Source organism: Enoplosus armatus, chromosome 10 (genome assembly GCF_043641665.1).
Source record: "Enoplosus armatus isolate fEnoArm2 chromosome 10, fEnoArm2.hap1, whole genome shotgun sequence".
Taxonomy (NCBI): domain Eukaryota; kingdom Metazoa; phylum Chordata; class Actinopteri; order Centrarchiformes; family Enoplosidae; genus Enoplosus; species Enoplosus armatus.
The window spans coordinates 20,018,588-20,040,232 of record NC_092189.1 but is presented as its reverse complement, the minus strand read 5'-3'; the positions used below and the strand labels follow the sequence as shown (position 1 = coordinate 20,040,232).

At 39.7% G+C, this 21,645-nt stretch overlaps 1 protein-coding gene across 1 annotated transcript; it reads right to left on the bottom strand.

The window, feature by feature from the left end:
- Positions 1–238: 238 nt before the first annotated feature.
- Positions 239–20,750, bottom strand: glrbb (glycine receptor, beta b). The gene is made up of 9 exons (XM_070913083.1): positions 20,629–20,750; positions 18,022–18,128; positions 16,741–16,808; positions 12,631–12,857; positions 11,677–11,759; positions 10,371–10,511; positions 6,686–6,838; positions 3,411–3,703; positions 239–535 (listed from the first exon to the last, which is right to left on the bottom strand). The coding sequence occupies exons 1-9, from the start codon at positions 20,748–20,750 to the stop codon at positions 239–241; spliced, it is 1,491 nt and encodes a 496-aa protein (XP_070769184.1).
- Between the last annotated feature and the right edge of the window lie 895 nt (positions 20,751–21,645).

Genomic DNA, 21,645 nt, shown 5'->3' with positions numbered 1-21,645 from the left:
AAAGAAAGTTATAATCATTGTTTAATACACAAATGATGATAGGTGGCTATTTTTATGTAAAGATAAATGTAACAATAATAATACATAGTTTTCTTCTCAGTAATCATTTTGTGTGGGTAAAATTCACATTTCTCAATATTCACTTTGGAATTAAACTTTTTGAATATAATCAGATAATTAAAGAACTCATGAAAGTGAAGTGGGGGGTTAATAATATAAGATGTGAATGTGAAGATAATCACAAGTATATGGACCAGTAAATCACATTAAAGAAGAGGAAGGAGAAAGGGAAGAGGGCTCGGGAGTACAGGTCGACTCTTTTGGCAGCAGAGGGGATGACTGGTTTCGGAGGAGGAGGTTTCTTGTTGTTCTTGGCCTGGGATTTTCCGTGAGCAGAGCTGGTATCGATGGGCTTCCCGTAGCAGTCAAAGTTCGACAGCTCAAAGTCCCGCGGGAGCGAGCCCACAATGCTGAAGTCGTTGGTCCGCAGGTCTGATTTAGAGGTGCACACCTTCTTACAGCGAGTCTCCGCCACCTGGGTGCAAGCGAGCAACATGAGGGCAAACAGAACTGATGATTAAATTCTGCAGCATTTCATTCCAAAATGCATTTATCTATCCGAAATATATAAACCAAGATAGGACTACATCAGAGTTTTCCCTCAGTCTTTGCTAGATCGTCTATTGCACTCAGTAGGAATTGTCCTATTTACCTGCCTTCCTGTTTATGTCACCTGCCCGCTCCCTGTTTGGTTTTGTTCGCCTCTGCTGATTAACTACCCGTTACTGACCTTTGCTCCAAAACCTGACCATGTAAACATCTTTTTAATTTCACCTGACCTGTGTCTGAGTTCTGCTTTTGAGTCTGCACATCTGGGTGCTGAATTGTTACAGTTAGTCGTAATACCAGAAACACAATCAAACGTTTCAACCGCAAGATCTTCATCAGGGCATTATGACATTGACCCATTCATTCTTATTTCTTCTGACTACAAACATTGCATGACAAAAATCCCACCATCCTGCATCTCAGAATAGAACAGAAATGGTGGCATTCATTTTTGGAAAGTACACCACATCCCTTTTGTATTACATTACTTTTGTACCCTCTCTCTCTGTATCTATCTACTGTGTATGTACAGTACTGTATATATATGTGTACTGGATGGAGAGATGTATAGATTCATGGATACATCGATAGATATGTACACACACCACCACAACAGATGACACAGACAGCCACTGCTGGCTGGGCCCTTCCTGAACCACAGGGTTAAAATGTACAATTAAATGTGTCAATTAAAATGCGTGAAAAACAACATACATTGTAAACTTCTCTGACAGGATAGATGATATTTTATCAGACTCAGGCTGCAAGAACTAGATATAGACTTCCTATCTATTACAATACGAAACGTGGTCCAGTTTGTCCTTGGTTAACATTCATGTCCTCTCTTTATAGATTCCTTGCTTGTGGAGTAAACTGCACAAATCATGTGCAATGTGGAAACATTCCTCACTCTGCGACTCTACAATCATACATTGGCAAAAGACCACTGAATGCTCCACTTTCTCTGGCTACTGTTAGACACATAAAAAAGTGTTGTGCGTGTATACAGTGGCAATGATGTCTCCTAGACATCACACCCACGCTGCAGGTAGGTTTCATCTTAACTGTTGGGAACATTTAAATGAGGCTGCTCGGGATTGTTGGACTCAGTAAAGGAGCTGTTTGATCCTGACGCTTGGACAGCACTCATGCTGATAAAACAAAACTACTGTTATTTTAAGAGAAAAAAATAATCTGTGGAGCCAAAATTAGATTTACTTTGCGCTCTACAATGTTGCCTAATATGGTTACTCTCTCATCTGGGGTCTTGCAACCCCTCTAGAGCCTCTACGTGCTATCACACTGGACAAGTGGAGTTAGTGCAAAACAATCTGCAGGAGGATGTAGTTTAATGTCATCCAAAAAATCCCTTTCATCAACTTCCCTGAAGGCCTGCAGGGTGAACAGGATCTAATCAGACTACGGATGCTTACTCACTGAAGTCATTAAGCTCATTAAAGCTTCATTATTTTGATTTGGTTTTGACAAGAAAACCCATTAAACCTCAATGGAATAATGTAATCCTCTCAAACCAAATGTGGTCAGAACGAACGTAAGGTAAATTAATTTCAATTAGGCATACAATTGGAAGACCCATACTGCATGCCTGCATGTGCATGAGAGTGTCAGGCTTGAGTCGTGACTGAGCTGTGTGTGTGAGTGTGTTAGGTACAATGCCAATGTTTTATGATTGGATTTCCGTGTTTTGCATTTTGATTAGATCTCTGGACCTCACTGTTACAAACCTGCCTGAGGACGCTGGATCTGGAATGTGCATTTTGTCATTGTATGGCGTGTTACTGTCGGTGGGAGGTTACTTAGAGTCATAAACATAAACACAGACATGCACACTTACACAAAGCAACAAAAAAGCACCATCACTGAAATGATTTGGTGATTAATTACACTATCAAGACCCTTGGGGACATTCTTTATACTTATCTTTAGATTATTTATATAGATAAGTAATATCTATATATTATGATACATAGGACTGCAGTTTCCCACAAGGAAAAAAAGCAGTCGCAGCAACCCCTAACCCAGAATTACAAGCAGGAATCATAGGCATGATGTCACATTACCAAGGTCAGTGAAAATCAGAAACATAAACACAACTAGACTTTGGACCCCAAGCTGTTTTTGCTTGGTTTTAATTTTACATAATTTGAAATAGTTTTATTTTTTGTCCAAATGTTTTAAACACAAAGTAAATATTTGTGTATGAATGGAGAAAGTAGAATATCAATGTTACAAGAACCATGTTAATGGGAGAGTCCATACCATAATAATGTCAAAATGTATAAAATGTATAGAAAATGTGCAATACATTTTGGCACCACAGTTACCATCGTTGTACTTTGGGTGCTGCAAACATGAAGCATGATGTTGCCATGGTACAAGTCAGTGGGCAGGCTGTTGGCTACACCTGAGCCCCATTGTTAGTTTGTTGCACTAAGTCATGCTGCATTAGCTGCAGCGGTTTGCACTGTTACCACTGTAAAGGTGCTGATGACAATCTGCTGGATTCAATTATATGGTATGCATCTCAAGCAATAGGCCAAACGGAAACCCCAGAAAAGCCAAAATTGTTGATAATCAGGAGGAAAGATTTCAATAGGACTTTTACTCTCAATGGATATTGGAAATGCCGATATCACTGGAAAGAGTACGTTCTGTGTATGATGTCTGCGCTTTGTGGTTTGACTGAGTAGGGATGTACAGTAACTCTTGTAATCCATGAATAGTGACAAACACACACACAAAAACAAACACACTTAAGTTAGCAAACCAGATCCACTGACATGCAAGGTGCTGACATGAAGAGGCGTCCCTCCGGTCCCGTTGACCGTGTTGTTCTTGGCAGTGGGGCTCTTTCCCGCAGCCTTCTCCTTGGATGCCATCTTGGCCTTCTCGGCCTCGATGCGCTTTGGGCTGTTGAGCATCACTTGAACCACAGCGTACTCCACCAGCGAGGCGAAACCAAACAGCAGGCAAGCGATGAGCCAGATGTCGATGGCCTTGACATAGGACACTTTAGGCAGCTCTGAAGCCAAGGAGGTGCACTCAGAGGACAGAGAGAGCACCGAGAGGATGCCTAAACAAAGAGGGAAGACAAGTGACCTTGTCAGTCAGCGGTGAGAAGAAGCTGGAAGTAGAAAAATCTAAATTATGACTTTTCCACTATCTATGAATCTATATCTTTTCTTCACTTCCTGTAATTCCATGCTGCGTTGTGTAATTGTTTTTGGTACTATTGGTACTACCTGAGTTTTGGAATTGATACCGAAACAATACTTTTTAGATTCCATGCTTTACGGGATATAAACATACTTGGTGATATGCGCACATTTGGGTCTGTGCCAAAAAAGTATTGAGGATCAATACCCAGCTCCAGTTAATCATGTGTTACTCATGTGTGTCAACATACATCACTGACTTAAGACAGTCCATCTTGTGTAGCCTAGATGTCTGTCTCCAGTGAGGAAAAAGCATTTGATCTACCTACTTCTGAGAGAAAAAAAACGAATGCATTCCCTCTTCAATGCACAAAACACTGAGCAAATTAATATTTCAATGTGCACAAAAGCTGTTATAAACTGCTCACATCCACACAGGGTTTCTGAGAACACGACTGCAATTAGACATTCATGACCGTTCCTTTACCTCCTTTATTAGGACATCTCCAAGTGCTCAGACAGGCTCTAATGATAGTAATTTCAAATTGTTTTTATCTCTGATAGCTAACAGGATTATAGGTTAGAGATTTCCTCTACATAGCTGCAACTCATTCAGGCTACAGCAGAAAGAATTACAATGACTCCTCGGAGGGTATTATAACCACCAATGAAGAGCTTCCTCACTCCCCTTCCCTTATTGTAATGATTCTTTACAGAGATAATAAATACAATAGAATGACCAATGGGTTTTGCCTCCAGGCCTCACTATGGTCACTCATCAGGGGAGAGTTCGTGAAAGGCTCAGGATTTCTAACCAAACTGCACCTTCCTCAGTGGAAAAACATAAAATGTGGCGATACTAAAATAGCTTTATTTGCTTGTTCCCCAGTGACACACACAGCTGCATGTAGAAAATAAACCTGGCCTTTGTATCAGACAGAAAAACACGAACAGCATATATTTCTGTGATGCAATGGTAAACCAATTTTTACTGTTATATTTTGCTCATATCCACAAGGAAATACACACATGTACAAGGACACACAAGCTAACACACACACACAGCACAGAGCAATAAATGAGAGTAGTCCCACACCTGGGTGTTGACTGACCTGGACTGATCCCATTTAGAGAGAAGTCAGGAGGAGGCTTCCAGGAGGAGTTGGAGTGATGATGGGATGAAAGAGGTGATAAACAACTGGAGGGAGGATGGAGAAAAGGAGGAAGTGGACGACTGGAGTGGGGTAACAATGGATTATCTTATCCATGCAGCCCTGCACACACAGAGGTGCCCGTGTGATACTATACGTGGGTGACACTGACATATTACACAAAGGTAGAATTATGGAGGAGGAGGAGGAAAAAGTAACAAGTGGAATGGACATTTTTCCAGCAAACACAAGCTTTGTCTGAATTGTTAATATCAATGTCAATTCTGCCATGTGCACCGTTAGCCTGCATGTATGGGAAATATATTAATATGTATGAAGGGAAATACATTCAGAATGGAGACCACGGGCATGTTCAAAACAATATGATGGACACTCTGAAGGCTTTCACAAATTAATATTATTTATGCTTTGATTGTTTTATTTTACTTTTGTGAGACGTGTCAATCAGTGTTATCAGTCCACTAGTATCTAATTTTGGGACAGAGGGACATACTGACATACTGATGACTTTGTTTTGTGACTTATAACAAATGGAAATATTCAAGGCTACAGAAAGAAATGAATGATGAGAAGAGTGTGCTTTAATAAGCCGAAGAAACGTATGAGATCATGACCACATCAGTCTGTCTTCCATTTTGGACCAAACAAAGTGTATGAACCTATAGTTTGAGAGTTTCTGTCCCTTTTCCATGATGCAGGGTGAGGCCAAACACCAACACTGTAAGCAATTGGGACATTAGAGTCTCTTGCCTGTGATTAATTCAGTACATAAACAAAAACACAACATAAATTAAGCACTCCCAGTACTCTCGGGATAATAGTCTAGTAATCTGACTGGACCTTCTTCAGGCAAGACACATTCTGTGCTTCTCTGGTTTGGAAAAGCAGCCCTGCTCCTCCTGCACCTCAGTACAAACCCTCATTAATTAGGTTAATAGGGATCAGGTGTGCCTCGTTGGCCAGCTGAGTGTCTCCTGGTTCTCTCTGTCTCCTGAAACCTCCTTGTTGCCCACACTGATTAACATAAGGATTTATCAGAAACACAAGTACCTAAACTTGTTTCCTACCATTAGCTAAGCCTTATACCTTCATAATTATTCGAAACGTCAGTAGCCAAAATGTTGTTGTTAAATTTTGGCAGTGGAAAACTGTGTATGTGGCTTATCAGGCATCACATACTGAATTGATGTGCCTGAGTGCCCTGGTCGGTCAGTGATAGACGTGGAAGAGTCATGGATTAAATCTTGGTCTCCCATATGACTAAAAACTGGTAACTTTCACAAGGACCACACAGCAAAAAGGTACGTAAAAGCACTTACTTACTGCGGTGGGTCCCATCTGTCAATTACAGCTATATTCAGTCATTTATCACATCTAGAACAACACTGGACATGGCACCATGTTTGATAGATAAAGTCCTTCATGGTGTCAGAGTGATGGATGATGTCATGATGGAGATGACTGGGGCCAAAATGTCAGCAATAACTAAAAACATCTAAATCCTACACAGACATTTTTATTTGATCGACCACAATCGTTTTCCGCACGACTTTTTCCAACAGGAGTTTTCACACCTAATTAACTCAATAATATACTCACTCTCACCCACCCTTCTTTTTGATCTAATGTCCAACCATGCACTCGACCCTGGTCACAAGGAATATTTACAGATCATGTGTATTGGTAAACGCCAGTGGAAGATGGTGGAATTGATCAAATAATCCGTACCCAAAGGGACCCTGGCAGCGCTCGCGTCAGGGTTGATCCAGAAGGACAGCCAGGAGAGGACTACGATGAGCAGCGTGGGGGCGTAAACACCCATCATGTAGAAGCCAACCTGTCGCCTTAGGGTGAAGATAACCTCTACACAAGTGTAGTACCCTGCATGAGGAAGGAGAAAATGGTCAAATACGATTAAATAACTTCAGTGAAACACACAGTTTGCCTTAAGATTGAAAAATGAGAGGCAGACAGAGTACTGTACATAGTATACTGGCATTAGACACAAGGTAATTCTATTCTTGCATCATTTAAAATGAAACAACCCGTGAGGAGACAGTGAGACCAAAATTAATGATTCATGCTGCATTCTTGCAATGTCGGCACGATGAGAGGACCAGAAAAACCTTCTGTTATTCTGATTTGGGAGTGTTCATGCATTATTGCAAGAAGGGTACACCCCTACACCCCCTGCTAGCCTTGAAGTCACACCCTTCTGAATTACTACTACTTTTGTTGTGTTACATATTTGCAGCAATTCATAAACGAGTGAAACCAGATACAAACACACAGTGTATAACTCCTTTTAAATTCATCGTATTGGTGTTAACATTGGATTTTGTAGTTCTTTTCACCAAGTGGGAGAAATTCCAACTCTCCAACTTGGAATTACAAGGTGGCCGATGTGAACTTTTTTTTTTTCACATTGCTCGTAATAAGACCACCACCAATCAGACCATCTTTGTCAATTCAAATATGTTGGCTCACTATGACTTATTCTGTCTAGAAATATGAACTTCCAGGCCCTGAATTGAAACAGAGCAGGTGAGAGAAATGGCCCTACACTGACTTGCTCTATTAAATCCGTATTAGGTATTTAGAGGAAAGTAGGAGCCAGATGAAGTCATATATCTGATCTGCCTCCTTTCGTCCAGGCACAAAGCAAAGCACAGCTGTGTGCATCATTAGTAACAGAGAAAGCAAAAGAGAAGAGAAAGAAAAAGGTCAATGGGCATAAGGACTTTAACATCATTTCAGCTAACTTTGTTAAAGCTGAGACCTGTTTGAGCACTCAGGGCACCACCCCAAAAAGCACTGCTTCCAATTAATAATGTAGGAAACCTAGACCTGTTCATATAGGTTCATATTTTAAGTGGACAGGAACATGTTCCTGTTCTCAGAAGGTTATCATTCTTAACAGTACAGCATAAATTTCCATTCACAAATGATCCATTTTAACCGATCCGTCTCCACTGGAATTATGGTCTCCAGTTGGTCTTAAGGCGGTATGGAATAAGCATCGATACATTTCAGACCCCCTACGGCAGCGTTGCGTTTCTGCTCTTTGAGGCTGGTCGGTGGGTCCAATGGGATGGTGGAGTGGATGGACTGAAGTAATATTTAACTAGCCCGGGGATCTCTGGGTGAGCTTTATACAACATATAAGGGCTGCCTGTGTCACAGAGCAGGCTCGAACCAGTCGTACACAGAGGTGATCTTTGTGTCTGGCTAGGTTGTCATGGCAACTCGTTAAAAGGCTGACTCATTGCCAGCAGTGTGCCTCCAAAGCGCGAGAGCACTTAGGTCATACCAGCTCTGTTGGCTGATAGATGATTTTCCATTTCATTGTAAATGTCATTTTGTGGCTGTATGGCACAGTACCAGTACCTTTTTTTTGTAGTCTTCTATTTCATTATGGTAATATCAGTGTTTTTAGCCCTGCCAGCATCCTGGGGAGAAGCCAGTGTGACATGTCTTACATTAGTCTGAGTATGTTAGAGTTCATCTTAGCTACCTCCACCCAACATCTTTAAATCAAATGCTTATGTAGCCACACTAAAGATTGTACAATTTTACAATGTAAATCAGATTTTCCATGCAAAAAGTGACTTGTGCTTCCTGACAATCCAAGACACACTCGAGAAGTAACTACAAGGTTGAGATGGACAGGTACATACATCTGAGTTCAACTACTGAACCACTGAGCGACAGTGGGTGGCGGTAACCAGTGATGGGCCAACAGAGGCAGGGAAGAAGCTAGCGAGTAAACATGAATGTAGGCAAAAAATTCGGCTTTGCAAATGTTTCATGAGGAAGGAAATGCATTCAACACCTTTGTTAGACCTGAACACTGAACACTGAATGTGAAACTATTTTTTGTTTGTTCACAAGAAAACTCCACAGGGAACCGTGCATTTCTCAACTTATGCAAATATTAAAAAAGAAAAAAATATTTATTTGAAGAGTGAAGGTTTTTTTTATGCTTCATGCTTTTTTTTTTTTTTACAGAGGTTTGTTCAAAATAACCCTAATTCTAACTTGATATAACTCTGATATGGAGCTTTCTCAAAGCAAAGACGAACTAATGTCATTATCGATTACTTATTTCCATTCAGTTGTGCTAGAGGGGGTTCTGGTTGTTCATGCTGGCTCACGCCTGAATGTGATAGAAACATAATCAATAATAAATTACACCTGTGGTTTTCCAGCAATGACAGATCAAAATGTCTGCCACGACAAAGGTCTATGCTTTCAGACTATTATTGTGTGCTGTGCTTTTTGTCCTGGAAATGATCAGTTCACTTGGACAGGCGCAGAGAGTAACACCTTTGGCATGATCATACAACAATGCATACACATCATTGCTCTGTATTACAAAAGACTGAATCTCCACACTGCGAAATAATCCACAGTTCATCTTTACAATATTGTAGGTTACTGAGGTGTTAAAATTTAATTTCCTTGAGCAAACGGAAGCAGGATGATAGAGGTGTAATAATCTTTCGGATTTTACCAGAAAGATGGTCACACAGCATTACCTTTGGTAAGATAAGAACATGTAATTGAAGCTTGCCCACTGCTGCCCAGGATCTGGTCTGCTAAGATTCCATCTTTCAATGAACGGCACCAAACTAATCTTGCCTCAACAAAAAGAGTCATCATCCTCTCCTGACTTCTATGACTTGGAACCTTTAACAGTGCTTGTATGATGGCTACAGCCAGAAGGATAACAACCAGGGGTGTGACTGCTATTTGAAACTGTGGAACAATTTAGCAGCCTAACATTAATAATGTTAACAAATCAATTATGGTGTTGTAATGCTATCTGCATAAAATCACAGTCATTGCAAATAATAGTGCAATAATGAGAAGGAGCTGCTATAATTGATACGCTATCACCATGATCAATGAGGTAGTCAAGATCACAACAAAGCAATTCGTTTTTATTGTGTCCAAAGACAATTTTTGAGATGTCATGACAAAAAAAAAGCGTATTGGACAGGAGTGAATACATGAACTTCTTGGCGTGATAATAATCAGGACGAGCACCAGGCACACAAGCTTACCTCTGGGGTCTAAATGTAAGGACAGCATAGCTTTGAGCCTACCCAGAAGAAAATTTTCTCATTTCAGAGAGAATAATTAATGAATGGATGAAAGGAAAGATGAACAGCACTGAAGTCAAAACCTTGTTCAGCTTAGAGACATTGTGGTTGATGGAAATGCTTGAAAAAGTAAGTTTACTGGTTCAAAATATTTCACTCTGCTGTAAATTCAGTAAATTCAAAGGGGACATCTAGCGACTTTTGGCTCGACTAAAAGGAGCATTTTGAATGATTAAATAACTACTTTCCGTCATGACTTGCTGTTTAAAAATATGTAAGAAAAAATGAATTCATAACAAGGACAGTACCTGTTCCTGCATAGAATTTGGTGCAGTTCCCATAATCAATATCTTCATGTCTGATATCAAACTGTGGCAGAGCGATGGCGTCCATTTGCACTGGGTCGCCTGTCTGCCACATAAACTGCAGGTCGTCTGTGGTGTAGCCGACTGGATGAAAGAGGTACAAAAAGGCACACAAAAAGTTAAACACTCCTACACACAAATACACAAATGCATATATACATAGACCGTACCGTGTACACCCACAATATATGTCTGCACGTTGAGCACACTCACAAATAGAAACATACAATCAGAGTACAAAAATATAATGTGAATGCACACAGACCAGCAGAAAGCTATAACTCTCAGCACTCGGGTTTGGCATTAGTTAGTTTTGCTTATTTAAGTCTAAACTGCTTTGTAAACAAGATGCAATAACCACAGTCGAGCTCAATTAGCTGAGAGATTTTCACAACAACCTTAAAATATGATGATTTATTCCACTTCTGTGTTCGCCACTGAAATTGGCTTCTAAACACAAGCAAAAAGCTTTCATTTACCCCAAAACAACTATTTTAGAAAAACAACAAATATATTCCCAACTCATAAATACTAAATATAACAAGCAGATGTGTTAAAATCACTTTCAGTCTTCCATTTTTGTTGTCAAAAATAATGTCAATGTGCTTTTTAAATGTAAAGTTAATAGATTTTTACTATTAAAAGGAAGAAAAAAAAGGTCCTCAGCGCTTTGGCCTACATGTCTTGAGCAAACAGCATGTTGTTAGTGATACTGAAGAGTAAGGACCACACCAGTATCTAACTGGACCAAAGTGACATTTGCAGGTAAGTTAATATGCTGTTTAATGTGCTGCAGCCATCTATCATGCAAACATTTGCAGTGCACTTTTACCCAGAGAATGTTTGTTTGGTCACTCGTTCAAAAGCTAGTGTGCAGGACAAGACGTGTGTTCATGTTTGTTAGTTAGATAAGAAGGACACTTTGGCAGGAAAGCTACTGCGGGTTGTTGTTCAAAGTCTGTGGCTCTTGTGTTGTGTAGCAGGTTGCTGTCTGGCTCAGTGTGAAATTAGGTCTCCAAGTAGATGGATACCAGAGCGATATTCTGTCAAATTAATGCACAACTAGGGGGAGCCATCATGAAAGCCATCCCTTATGCTTTCTGATTTTTTTCTCAAAGGATAACACAGGCCACAGTGATATACAGAGCAGATATGTATGCTGGAGCAGACCAAAAAAGATGCATTTTAATTTCAGATAGACTTCAAATGATAAGGTGGTTTAAGGCGATATTATTTCAGGAAAACTCACAGCTTTCAAGTTGCATTTTACACCTCTGTGTGTCCATGGGGAACAACGTCAGATCCAGAGGACAAGAAAGGGTGACGGACAACCTGGAGGAGGATGAAGAAAATTCTGTTTTCAGTTTGTCATTATGTCCTGCTTTTGTTACTCTCTTAAGTACACTTATACTCACACAGAAGCCTTGTTTACATGACACCAGCATTACCTTGAGATCTCATAGGATTCAAGGGTTTACCCTTATGTCTCCTTTTTGAGAGGTGCATTTGTATGGGATGAACTAAATATTTTATACTCACAATTACAGACAAATTCATAAGGATTATCTCTGTAGACGGTTGAAACCTAACCCGGCAAAGTGTAGCTAGAGCCCCAAAAAGTGTACATTGAGCCCCTTGGAAGATAAAATGTTTTTTACCAAATGTTATGCATGTCAACAGTCTCATTATGTTTCGAGATTTCACTCGAGCAGCCTGCAGCCTCAATAATTCTTGACACAGAAAGAAAAAATACAAATATAGAAAACCCAGGGAATCGTTGCAAATATGGGAAAAAGACTACAAATGATCAATTATTACATTATCACATTAGGGTCTTCAGGTAATAGTCCTATGCAACTAGGCCTTAAATCATATGACATGTTTATTTACTCTTGTTTACACTCATATTTAAAGCTATATTTGGCAAACATGCACTTTCATGTCACCTGGCTAAGCTCTGATTGGTGAGTTGCTTCTCTAACTGGAGGAAATAGTCATTAATGGGTTGAACAGCAGACCATAGACTGTACCAGAGCTTTTAATTAACTGTGTGACATTTAAACATTATAAACATTCCATGAGAACTGTAAACTGGAGGACTATTGTTATTTTTGGATGCCATGCATATTAAATATTGACTGCAATTTGCCAATCACATTTTAACAAAGAAGACAATGAAAACAATATAATTAAAATTCATTACCTCATACTGATGAGGACGTCTCCATTACGGAAAATGAAGAGGAGAATGTTCTCCTGGGTAACGTCGTGAAAGTTGGCGCTCTTCTCGTTAGCGAAGAACAGATCAGGTTTCCAGAGACATTTGAACATCTTGGGATCGACGGTGAGAGAATCGGACTTGAAGTCCTGCGGTAGCTTCAGTCTGGGGTCGTTCCAGCGCTGCCGCAGGAAGATGTTCACTCTGTAGTCCTGTTAGCCACAACAACAGACGACCACAAACATGGTTAATGTCTGAACCGTGTTAGAGAAGTTGAAGAATAAATAAGACTAAAAGGAAAAAAACGTGCAAATGTTCCTGTTAGTTAGCACTTTTCCTACACTGCTTTTTAAGACAAGTGCTGCTTTAGTATACAGTAGTTCCACCTTACTGACAGGATTTTTTTTTTAACTCATTGACAAGCGGCATTTTCTCACAGCAAACATTTCAACTTCAACAAATCACTTAAGTGTGCCGAGTGACATTTCACAGCTGCAGCAGAAACACCCTTGACATTCACTTTTAAAGCAGTCAACATACAGAAAGCTGCACAGTCCAAGGGTCAAATGTCATCAATACAGCAACATGTGATACAGACAACATCTCATTACAGAGCTTATTAGTGAAATTTCCACATTCTTTTAGTGGGAAAGTATTTGCAACATTTTTTTTTTTGTGCCTGCTTTGGTGGCGTGCCTCAAGCTGTTCTGGGACCAGGTGTTAGGAAGCACTAGTAATGCTGAGGGTGAAGATGGATGACATGTCAAATCAGGCGGCCAAAATACCAGCTGTATGTGTGTGTGTGTGTGTGTGTGTGTGTGTGCACTCCTGGATAAAAAAACAACTTCATAACCTATTTTTATGATATTTTTTATTATTCTTAAAATTTTTGTTTGATGCAGTAGCTCATGTAGAGTCTTCTTAAAGGCAACATTTGTCATTGCTTCATGCTCGGCACTGTTTTCAGATTAAAAATCTCATATATATCTCATATACTGAGAACACAGTGAATTGCAGGCTTTCATGAAAAATCAGCAGCAGGGCCCATAATGGACCATGATAACATTCATATGAAAATTATCCATTAATGCGGCTGTTGGTGGTCTTATAACAAAATATTGAACTTAATGGTTAAAATTGTCAGTAGTTGGTCAGTAGTTTTAGAACATATGTCGCTTAAGAAACTTACATTATAATTTTACAGCTGTTTCTTCTGTCATGGATGTGTTTGGGTCACATGAACTGCACTTCCAACTTGGGCCACTGTGACATAAATCACCAAACCCGTCTCTTGGGGCTAACTTTAAACTGAAGTGATCCTTTTACTTACTTACTTAATCTTGTCCATCTCAGCGCAACCTTTGGGATGCTACCTGCCTCCATTCACAACACTTAATTATACAAAACAAATTCTATTCAGAGTTAGACCCAGCATTGTGCAAGTGTTGAGCATATAATTCTCATATAAAACTAAATATCATACTGTATACATCCAGGATACACAGTACACACTCATTTTCCTGGCAACAATGCAGAAAAGATATGATATGTGGTTGATCCATGTATTTGGTTCTGGTGCATGTTGATGTAAAATGAGAAGGTATATTTCCTCATTATGAATTATGAATAGGTGGGAACTATTTCAAAAACTTCTATACACAGATGTCTTAGGATGGTTTATAAATTCAGCAGTAACCCACAATGTGCTTTATTTTCCTGTCAGTAAACATTTTTGGGAGGGAGAGCAGTGGTCAAATTGTTGATATCTCATTTTGGAAAGCAAGCCGTCTTTTCTATACAACCTAATTTTAGACTCAAATGTCCAACTAGTCCTCAAGCGACAGCCTGAATAGCTACTGCTGTCTGACAGAGACGCAGGCCAATTCCCACACCTTCGCCTTTCTGAAAACTAGACAAGGAGATTTATCTTCCCTCTGGCTCGATATCAAGCTGCCAGTACTGCATTCGATTCCGGAGAGATTTAACACAACCGCTCGCTGTAATCAACGAGGAAAACTCAAGCTGAGAAGCAGTAAAAAAAAAATAAAAAAAACATACACACAGCCGCAATGTATTTCATCTCACAACATTAAATTAGTCATCATCTCCTGATGAATACAATCACAAAGTGAAAATAGATGTGTTAACTACAGTGGACGCGGGGTGGTGTTTGGCAGAGGGAGGTGTAAATGATGAGACAGGGTTTCTTGAGATCAGATACCCCACAGAGCGATAAATTGAGGAGGAGAGGTGACCAGCTGTCTCTTCTTTCTCCTCCCGGGTTTGTCTTGAACAATCTTCACTTTGATTCTCTTTCTGTCTTTCGTTGGGCGTCCAGGTGGAAGTGGGAAGACATGAGTTGCCTCCTGGGAGTCTCTCATCTCATCTGTCTCTCAGTTTTAGCTCTTACTTGTTCTTTTTCGATCATATCTGTTTCCTTCTCCTCTGTCTTTCAATTCTTCCCTTCCTTGCTCTCTTTGCATCTTCTCTGCTTTTCTCTTACTTCATCCTTTCCACTTATCGTCTTATTCTTATTCCTCCAACCTTCTCTGTTCCTCTTCACTTTAACTTCGTCATACTCCTTTTCTTTCCTTTTTGTCTAACTTTCTCTTCTTCTTTCTTCCACCATCCGTGCACCCTTCTTCTACACTTTGACTTTAAAGGATTTTCCCCTTTCAGTATGTATCACCCTAACTGGTCCGTAATTGGTCCTGGTGTGACACTCTCCACTGGAAGATTTTATAAGAGAACGCACTCTACTGATCTACAGCCAAAAGAAACATTTCCAGAGTAGATTTTCATGCAGCTCCAGTTCCAGGATATAGGATCTAAGGCTTCGTTCAGAGTATCACTCCTCATGTAATGAAGTAGGAGAACATTGATCACTGCTTAGGAATGAGACACTGTCCAGACCTGCAACAGGACTCTGGAAATAAAGGTCTAAAATCTGGTACTCTATCTGTTCTTATGAAGGCTGAGGTTGGCAGTATATTCCATAACTAAAACTGGATTGTTCTTAGCGAGCGAAAGGCACAGAGTTGTATGTTGGCTGCCACACAGTCTGCCACAGGTTTGCCTGCTAAACTTGTGAAAAACGTTTACCCAAATGTTTTCTTGAAAGTCTTTAAGGCTAAAATGCATTGCTATGATTTTACGTTTAGCTGTTTTTTTAAGGAGCATGCAAATAGTGTTTGCTCCCCATCACAATTTGTGGTCCTCTGGAGACAGTGACCAGGCAGCGCTAATATATGCACATTGTGAATGAAAAGGAATTTGCCAGCAGCGCTGCATTTGACAACAGTTTGACAGCTTTGAAGACACACACTAGATTTTGACTGCATTTCAGTTAGTTAGTTCAGTTATTTATGTAAAACTAAGTGTTTTAGTGTTGTTTATTATTTGGTATGTCAAATGGTAGGACAAAATAAAATTTCGAACGTTGATGTTTTATCAGATTATGCTTGACGATCCATCTTGTTACTTATAAGTCCAATAAGTCCCTGCATGTTGAAGTCTTGTTTTATTCCTGTGCTTTCAATTATTCCGTGAGAATTTGGGTCTTCTTTTGGAATAAAACCAGATTACAACCTGTAACCTGCATTGAGGAGTTCATGAAACAGAATCAAGTCAAACTGTGGATTCTGTCATTCTGCACTGCCATCATTTCAATTACCTTGTCCCATGATTTAATATATTTACTGAGAGGGACACTTAATGATTATTGGCTCCACCCAACAGCTTTAAATTAAAACACACCAGTAAACCTGGCTCATTAGAAACCTTCAGGAATGTTCCCTTTATTGTTTCCTAAGTGATCCAGATTCGACCCAGCGCCGTCCTTGAGTTTAATCTGCTCACTAGCATTCAAACTGCACTTCTTTATCAGCAATTAAGCCATCAGATAAATGAGGCATGAAAACCCCAGTCTTCATAATGATTCACTGCTAAATGGCCTGATTTAGAAAACATGCTCATGCATTCTTCCTAAAACTTGTATGATAAAGCAGTTTTCAGCTCGGATCCACTGCTGCTGATTGGCAGAAGTATTGATTCCCAATACTGTCAGGCTGAAGTGGGATTGAAGTGAAATCTTACCATGGTCGTTTCCTGAATGGAGCCAAAACTGTTGATGAAAATGTTCACTCTGTCTTCCACAGGAATTCCTGGATTTAGAAAGAGGAAAGAAGACATAGTAGTATTGAGTCCACTGTGTTTTACAGCTGCTTTGTAATGGAAGTGAGGCACTGTTGTGTTTGTATGTCACAATAAGTGTCAGTATGCTTTATAAAACCCTGTATGCCTTTATTTCTACATATTGTACCTGGTGATTCAATTGATTATGTTACTGATCAGGATTTGTGAAAGACTTTATCAACATTGCAAAGTAATCCCCTCTGCAAAGATAACATTGTAAACATATGAACTGGCATCTCTCTCTCGTCTTTTGCATAAACTAATAGAAGCCTTGATGAATGCAGACTGCTCATCCTGCTTTGAATAAATTATTTCCTTTGAGGTGTTTGCTGAGGCTCATGAGTTTCACAGGATAAATTATATCAAGCAATTCACAAAATAAATGTGCATAACATGGAAGAGGCATATAGCTCACGTCTTCCATGCATTAATGCACCAAAGCAAACAAATTAATATTCAAAAAACATTTCTGGTGTTAACTTAAAATTCTCTACATGGTGTATAAAAGCAGCTCACCATTTTATAGGCCTGGACAAAGTCATGCACAAGGTACAGTTTAAGGTGTAATTTGGGAGATTATGACATGGATGTTAATGGACGGGGAGCTTTCAGCCCACCCTGAAATCAAGAGCAGATGTTTGGCCGCTGGACCAGTGGCAGGCAGTCAGAGAGGGAGCTGATTCTGCTCACAACACATCAAACATCGAGTCCCACATACAGCTCCCGCTGCCAAGTGCCAGAGGATGGAAACTAACTGAGGATCTACCTGAAGACTGGTAAGACCATCCGTCAGACGTAGAGGTCGCCAAGCACCTCTTTGTTATTTTTATGGCTGTTTCTGTGAGAGTGAAGCCTGTTACTCCCTACAGGGGAGACATTTACAGCCCACTGTAAACACTGTATGAGAATGAAAAAAACACAGGCATTTCCTTTTTTTTTTTTTGTTATTGTAGAAAAAAGTTTATAATTCAAGTAATAAGGTTAATAGAATATCAAACAGCATTTTCACCAAAAGAAAAGTCATTTTCATTAATGTCTCAAGCCAGATGTATGCAGAAACCTGGAAGAAATCTGGAGGTACATATTTATCGTATACTTATTTCTTTAATTAGCATGACAGCACTGCAGCAAAAATATAAATTAAAAATAGACAGAGACAGATGAAGAGTCAAAGAGACTTGCCTTTGAAGTTGGGCCTTATTCTGGGATCATAGGTGATCAGTAACCTGTTCAAGATGTTACTGGTTGAATTCGCAGGCACTCTTGCCAGATCCTCGGATGACAGCTGTCTGCAAAAAAAAAAAGCAAAAAAAGAGGGAACTGTAGGCACGATTACATTAGCAGGTCAAATTCCTGGCAGATGAACAGTGCAGTTGCATAGTGCACACACTTCTACTCTGTCTACTCTTTGATTAAACTATAACCTGAGAGAGCAACCAGTCAGGAATGAAATTAGCTTTTAACATTTGGACCACGCGGGAAACATTAGAGCGAGGGAATGTTTAGAAATGAGACGTGGTGCTACTCTAAGATGATTCAGATCATGACAGAAGTTGACACGATCCTTCAGGCAGACAGAGGACACATTTTTCAACCCTCTAGGACAATTACACAACAGCTTTTGACTAAAAATCTGTACTAATGTATTAAGTCATTTAGGATCACATTTCTACAGCCATGCTGGCAGCTCTGGGAGGTTGTACTTGTAGCTGTGCTTTAAGCTAAAAGCTAACGTCGGCACGCTAACAAGCTCACAGTGACAACGCTAACATGCTGATGTTTAGTAGGTAATGTTTACCATGTTTACCATCTTACCGTGTTATCATGCTAACATTTGCTAATTAGCACCAAACATAGTAAAGCTGAGGCTAAGTAAATGGATTTTGGTTTGTCTAAAGATATGTAAAGATACAGGGGTCAAAGGTTTGATACAAAACAGTAACTCTACCATTCTCAAGAAAATTTATTTTCAATTATTTTCCCCCATTTTTAAAAAAATATATTTTTAGTTGCCCTGAGAAAAAACTCCTGATTCCTAAAAGAATTTAGTCAATTAATCTGCCATGTGGTTGGCAAGACATTTCTTGCAGTGTACTTCCACTTTTTATTGACCCCAAAGTGAAATCGTCCCTTTGAAACATCCTGCAAAATATCAAAAAACATCTGTCAACTCAAAATTACCAGCATAACATAAAAGTGGCAACTTTCAAAGACGTTCAGCCAAACAGGATTTGTTGAGGTTGACTGATGAAAAAACAATGGGACAGAGAGAGGGGAAAGGGGAGAACAGGATCTGGCAGGAGAGAAAGGAGAAACAGAAAGCCTCCTTGTGGGTGGCAATGAATTCTCCTGCCAAAGAATTTCCCCTTCTCAGAGCACTTTACATATCATTATGTAAACCTTATCATGCACCGAGGATGAGTTAAAGTGCTCCACAGGAATGCTGTGCAGTGTGTGTATGTTCTGCGGTTGCTCTGATCAAAGTGAAACACATAATTCCCATCCACTAAACCTCTTTTTTCTCTCTCTCTTTTAACAGACCCTTCTGACAACCTCAAGCACAACAGCTAAACTGGAACCAAGTGGTTCCCCTGATCCACAAAGGCATCTGCAGCACTAAACACGAAATATGTCATAGAGCTTACACTTGCCAATACTGGGACTACATCAAACGGTTTCTCCCTCATTTCAGGACGTTTCATTGTCGAGCCATTTGTTACCATTTAAGGAAGTAGAGGGTGCAGCTCTCCACTGAATAGAGACAACGGACAGTCCAAAGGCATGTCAGGATATATTGATGTCCATTCTTTTATGAGGCATATATACAGAATTCACCTTTTTTAGTTTATACATGACTTGACAACTTCCCTGTTTATCTAACACGTCCTTACACGGTTGCATATGTTACCAGACAGCTGCAGACAGCCAGCAAAGAGTAAATAAGGAAGTGCTAAAGCAGTGACCAAGGTAACATGAGTCTTGTACAAAAAGCTGGCTTTTTTAAACAATTGCAAACTGAGACCTTTTGAAAACATTTCGAGTATCTAGTACTTTTAAGAACATGCTTTTGGTGGATATGGTGTTGATTACTGGGATGTCCATTTTTCTTAGTGACTGTGTTAAAGATTCATATCAGACTTGAGTAGCTCTGCAGTGAAGCAGCTGATGAGATCTAGTGAAACATGACTTTATGGTGGATAAACACCAGAAAAGTAAGATCCATCAGGCGTAACATAGACTAAGTTCTGCTTTAACTGAATGTTTAACTGTCGATATTTGGGCCTCAAAAGGACTTTAAAGGGAAACTCTGGAGGAGCTTCGTCAAGTCTGAGAAAACAACCTTGGTGATGTCATCAGGGTTATCCGACTTGGACTTGGAAACTACAAATTTACAACAAAAAGCTTGTGTTAAGAACTGGGGTCCTGGAGTTTCAAAGACATCAGTCCCAGGCAAGGAGATTCCAATGAAAAGATATTATTGGGAAATGTAGGTTCTTGTGTTTTTGGAGCTTGATAATAGGGAGTAAAAGTTGCACCGCAACTTTAAAGAAGTGCAACTCTAAATCACTGAGGTACCCAAGTTAAGTTATGCAATGAATATAAAATGTTGAGAAAATGAGTCATAATTTCAATTAGTTAGAAATTCGTTTGAGCAGATAGCCACCTTGAAACAGTACAGTTAAACTAACTCACAGCATGATCTCGTTGTTTCATTACTGTGCTTAGTATTTGCAATAAATGCTACACGAAATATACATGTTGTCAAGGTCTTGTTTATCCCATACTTACGATGGACAGTAAACCTGCTTCCCTTTTTTCTTTCCCTTCTTTGTTCCTTTTTCTTTGGCGGATCCTCCCTCTAGACAAAGAGAGAGGACCAGGAGAAAGATGGCGAGCCTCTTAATACCCATTCTGATGTGAGTTGAGCCTGTGGAGGAAAAAACAAACTGTTTAAATAAAGAGAAGAAGCGACAGCCTTTAAATCACTCAAATTTAATGGTGTGCAATTGAATAACCTAAACTGAAATGTTTTCTTTTCACGTTCAAAACTCAGCATTCATTTGCACATGCGACAGAAAACAGCAGCTACTTAAGCTTCGCCCTCAGTGGGAGTATTAAGGCTTATCTATTTCCTGAACAATGTGACTTTGCCCGTTACGTTCCTGACATGATGCATTCCCATTTACTCTGGATGCATGTCACATACAGTGAATGTCTGAAATGTAAATTAATCAATCTGACATGGTTTAATCAAGTAGTGCAAGTTCAAGCATAAATCCAATCAGTGGAGTAATGCACCTGAATAACGATGGTCATTCAGGACTCGTCAGGTGACTGTGACCTCTAAAGGATGGCTGAAAAAAAAGTATTACCTGAAATACCCTCTACTTCAGTCAAGAACCTGCGGAGAAAAGACTTAATAACAATGTTTCAGCAAGCAGCTGTAGGTTTCCATTTTTATTGCCACCGTTGTTTATTGTGATCTATGTAGACTATATCATTTGGTTTAATCTATGATAGCTGTGGTGTTATAGTTCAATCCTTTCTCACACCACAAATGCTAAACTGTAGGAGATAATGTGGTTCTGTTTGTTTACCATAAATCTCTTTGTTAAAAAAATCCAAAGCCAGGTCTAACGGCAACACAACTATACCTATACAAATGTACCCTTCTGTGCACAAGCAGTGCCTTTTTGCATTTCTTGATAGGGGCCATTAATCAGCTAGTAGCCCTAGTACCTGTGTGATTCATTCCCCATCTAGGAAACCGGTGCCCTTTCATTGCATAGGGACATCGAGACCAAC

Coding starts and splice junctions, on each gene's coding strand:
- glrbb (XM_070913083.1), bottom strand. CDS start 20,750: ATGGGTATTAAGAGGCTCGCCATCTTTCTCCTGGTCCTCTCTCTTTGT. Junction 16,809..18,021: donor AATAAGGCCCAACTTCAAAG/GCAAGTCTCTTT, acceptor TTCTAAATCCAG/GAATTCCTGTGGAAGACAGA. Junction 536..3,410: donor TTCATGTCAGCACCTTGCAT/GTCAGTGGATCT, acceptor GCTTGCACCCAG/GTGGCGGAGACTCGCTGTAA.